This window comes from Trichechus manatus, unplaced genomic scaffold, assembly GCF_000243295.1.
Source record: "Trichechus manatus latirostris isolate Lorelei unplaced genomic scaffold, TriManLat1.0 scaffold00040, whole genome shotgun sequence".
Taxonomy (NCBI): domain Eukaryota; kingdom Metazoa; phylum Chordata; class Mammalia; order Sirenia; family Trichechidae; genus Trichechus; species Trichechus manatus.
In genome coordinates this window covers 7,390,453-7,392,288 of record NW_004443976.1, presented here as the reverse complement: position 1 = coordinate 7,392,288, position 1,836 = coordinate 7,390,453, and the positions used below count along the sequence as shown (strand labels likewise).

The 1,836-nt window shown below is 44.9% G+C and overlaps 1 protein-coding gene across 1 annotated transcript in view; it reads left to right on the top strand.

Moving 5' to 3' along the window:
• The window catches only part of DNAH9 (dynein axonemal heavy chain 9), a 450,622-nt gene that overhangs the window by 40,246 nt on the left and 408,540 nt on the right, over positions 1-1,836 (top strand). Inside the window, exon 7 of the mRNA XM_012555448.1 lies at positions 512-679. Within this exon, the coding sequence (XP_012410902.1) occupies positions 512-679 (168 nt within the window). The remainder of the gene's footprint in view (positions 1-511; positions 680-1,836) is intronic.

Sequence of the window (1,836 nt, the reverse complement as noted above, 5' to 3'; positions counted from 1 at the left end):
ACTGCAGGGGGTCATGTTCTTGGCAGAAACAGTTGCTAAGAATGTTGGTGTCACCCTCTAGGCTTGTCCTCGGGACATCTGGAAGATCTGCTTTCCTGTCAATGTCTTCTAAGATAGCTGTCTCTCTAGAACCAGATTACATGGCTCATTTGAAACTGATTTTGTAAAAACTTGGGGTAAAGCCACCAATCACATAAACAATTTTATTATTCTATTTTATTATTTATTGGAAAACACAGACGGAGGCTGAACCAGACACTTGATGGTGTGTGTGCATGTGCGTGCATGTGTGTGAATTTTATTTATCTGTGCTCTCTCTTTGCTTTGTTGTCGAGTTTCACCAGGAGTTATTTATATCAACCCAGTCTGATAATAAGGTTACAAAACTAGTCGAGCTTCGCATTTTCCTAAGCAACCAACACCCTCATAGGATTCCAGCTCGTCTCATACTAATTTGAGCGTCATCTGCTGTTGTTATTTTTTAAAACTCCTTTGTGAATTGTCCCCACAGGATCTTCTGAAGACAACCTTGGATTTCCACAAACTGGGGAAGCTTGAGTTTAGCGGCATCAGAGGGAATGCCCTGAGTCAGCAGGTCCGGAGAATGTACGATGAATTTCAAGATACGTACAGGGTCTTCTCAGATTCCTCCTATGACTGCTTGGACCCCCAGAGCATGGTAGGGCCTGGAGGGGCTAACCCGTCAGCCTTCTCTCTCTGTGTGCCCTCTAGCCTACGGGGTCTGGGTATTTACTTCGGTTTTCCCTGTGCACTTCCTTTGGCTCCATGGTCCCCGTGGCTCTGTCAGTGGAGACCCACTCCTAACACTGTCTGTGCCTGAGGGCAGATCAGGGAGAGCTGCTTTCTACTATGAACTGCTGCGACTGGTTCCCAGGGTCTCAGGGACACTCAGGCGGCATGGGGTTATGGTATGATGGCTGCGGCCGCCCTGTGGCTCCAAAAACCTTCATGCTAGGAGCAGGGACTGCCTTGTGAAGGCCAGGCACACTAAGCAGAATGCTATTCATGTCTTTTGGAGGGGGTTGGGGGGTTCTTCTGACCTGATCCTGGCCCCCGGGGAGCCCCCAGGATGAGGAAAGGCCAGAGATGCGACCTGAGACAAGTAGCGCCAGTGAGTGTAAGCCCACAGGATAGAGAAGGAAGAAAAAGGACAAGTGCAGAAACAGACCTGAGAAGGAAACAGCAGAGTTACTGGAGAAGAGCATGTAGGGGGAAATCCGGGTGTCCCAGCACCATTCGCTAAAGAGACCATTCTTTCCCCTTTGGATGAGTTTACCACCCTTATCAAAAATCAATTGACCGTATGGGGATAACTGCTTTGGGGACATTGACCTTGTGTTAAGGGTCATGGGGAAATTTGGAAATGGATAATGGTGATGGCTGAACAACATGATAAACGTAACTAATGTCACTGAATTGTATATGTGAAGATCGTTGAAAGGCCAATGATTTGTTACATATATGTTTACTACAATAAAAAAAAGAGTATATGGGGTACTCATTTCACTCAGTATGATGTTTTCAAGGTTCATCCATATTGTGGCATGTATCAGAACTAAATTTCCCTAGTCCCGAAAGGACAAATATTGTCTCACTTATATTCTAGAAGTATCTAGAATATAAGTGAGCTCATACAATATCTAGAATATACAAGAATTTACAGGCCTAAGTTTCTTCGTGTTTACCAGGGACAAATAGGAGGGAAGGGGAAAGGGGAACTCACTGCTTAGGGGGACACTGAACTTTTGTTAAGTGTGATAAAAAATCTCGAAACAGATACTGGTGATGGTTATGTAACATAATGATCATAATTAA